Below are 1,966 nucleotides of genomic sequence, written 5' to 3' on the forward strand. Positions count from 1 at the left end.
GGACCCGTGCGCTTTTCCTCCTGGAAGTTTCCGGACCATGTGGCCTGTGACCTGGACATGGTGGCCCTGCTAGAGCACTATGACCACGTGCCGGGGGACCCGGAGTTCACACAGCTGTCTCACGCCGTGCTCTTGGAGCTGGTCATTGACAGCCCCCCGGGTCTTCAGGTGTGAGCCTCAAAGAGCCTCAGCTGGCCCGGGCTCCCGAGCTGTCGATCTGTTACCGAGAAACCACAGGCCATGTCGCTCTGAGACAACCTTTCGCTCGCGCTAACGTAGCGGAATGTCTGGCCCTTGCAACCACAGAGCCCTGCGTAGAACCATCTGGGTGAATGGAGCAAGAAAGCGCCAGGAGAATAAGCTGGGAAGACTGCAGAGCGGTCTGAGCATAGAGGCCAAGCAACAGAGTGAATTGGTGGCTGGTCAGTTTCCTCAGAGAGGATCCTCCACTCTTGCCTAGAGAGTATGTTCAGCAGCAGGTGTTTTGGGAGCCAAGGCAGAAAAGAGAGATGGGGGAGAGGAGAGTAAAGGTAGAGTTTTATTTGATCCCCCTATTTTCAGCTTGGCACGCCTGCCCTTAGCTGTGACTGGTCCCTTGGTTCAGAGGCCCTCTGATTCAGCTTCTCCAGTCTTCTGCCTGGCAGTATGGGCAAGGGAAAGGGGATGGAGGAATCTATTTCTTATACAGATTTTCAGCCAGTTCTCCTGTTTTAGTCCCTCCTCTTTTCCTCCATCCAGAGGTACTAGGTGCCTCCAATTTTTGAGCCTTTTCTGAAATTCTGTGGTAAGAACCTGCTTCTTTCCACTGCAAGTGTTTAGCATTTTCCTTTCTGTAAAGTTATTTATCACTAGTGCATCTGCTTTCCAGCTCCCCAAATTTTTTAAAAATATATTTTTAGATTTCAGAGAGGAAGGGAGAGGGAGAGAGAGAAACATCCATAATGAGAGAGAATCATGGACCGGCTGCCTCCTGCACCCCCGCCCCCCCTCCACTGGGGAACAAGCCCGCAACCTGGGCATGTGCCCTGACTGGGAATCGAACTGTTGCCTGCTGGTTCATAGGTCGAGGCTCCACCACTGAGCCACCCGGCCGGGCAGAACGCCCCTCTTACATTCGTGTTGCTGCAATAGTTGTAGGTCTGTCTCATGAACATCCTTTACCGAAGTGTGAAAGTTCTTTCCGTATTTTCGATACGAATTCTTTGTGTGACAATTTTCTCTCCCACTGCCGAGTGGCCTGTGGTTTCGCCTCCTTTCTGGGCGGCTCTGCAGCAGTGTTTTTGTAAACGTAATGGAAGCAGAAGTCTCCTGACCGGTTCCTGTGAGAGACCTTGCTTCCCTGACCGAAGGGGAAGGCTGGCTCCCCCACCTTCCCTTTCCACCGTCCTTGGCGAGGACGCGCTGTTTTGAGCCACAGCAGCCGTCCCTGGTCCTTACAATGTTGAGATAACCACAGCCACAGCTCCCCCCTCCTGCACCCCCCAGCCCCCCACCCCCCCGGCCTTCAGGTGTGAGCCTCCAAGAGCCTCAGCTGGCCCGGGCTCCCGAGCTGTCGATCTGTTACCGAGAAACCACAGGCCATGTCGCTCTGAGACAACCTTTCGCTCGCGCTAACGTAGCGGAATGTCTGGCCCTTGCAACCACAGAGCCCTGCGTAGAACCATCTGGGTGAATGGAGCAAGAAAGCGCCAGGAGAATAAGCTGGGAAGACTGCAGAGCGGTCTGAGCATAGAGGCCAAGCAAAGGGCATCCCTAGCCTGAAGCCCCGAGCAGGCAAAGCTTGGAAACAAAGAGCTCACATTGAGGGCTAGTGGAAGGTTCTAGAAGGTACGTTCGTTGCTAAAAAGTGTGTCTAAAGGCAAAGAAAAATGACTAAAAATACATAGTGACTCGCTGAAGACAGTCTCCTATTTTTTTATTACTTCTTTTTTGAATTATTGGCACTATTACAGATGTCCCCCAGCCT

General features: G+C 53.0%; 1 protein-coding gene across 1 annotated transcript; it reads left to right on the forward strand.

Moving 5' to 3' along the window:
• LOC107182788 (coiled-coil domain-containing protein 157-like) lies at positions 1-174 on the forward strand (the record flags this gene model as incomplete). Its single annotated transcript, XM_015562612.1, has 1 exon — positions 1-174. A coding segment is annotated over one exon (174 nt), but the record flags the coding sequence as incomplete, so codon positions are not given.
• Positions 175-1,966: the final 1,792 nt, after the last annotated feature.

This window comes from Myotis davidii, unplaced genomic scaffold, assembly GCF_000327345.1.
Source record: "Myotis davidii unplaced genomic scaffold, ASM32734v1 scaffold496, whole genome shotgun sequence".
NCBI lineage: Eukaryota > Metazoa > Chordata > Mammalia > Chiroptera > Vespertilionidae > Myotis > Myotis davidii.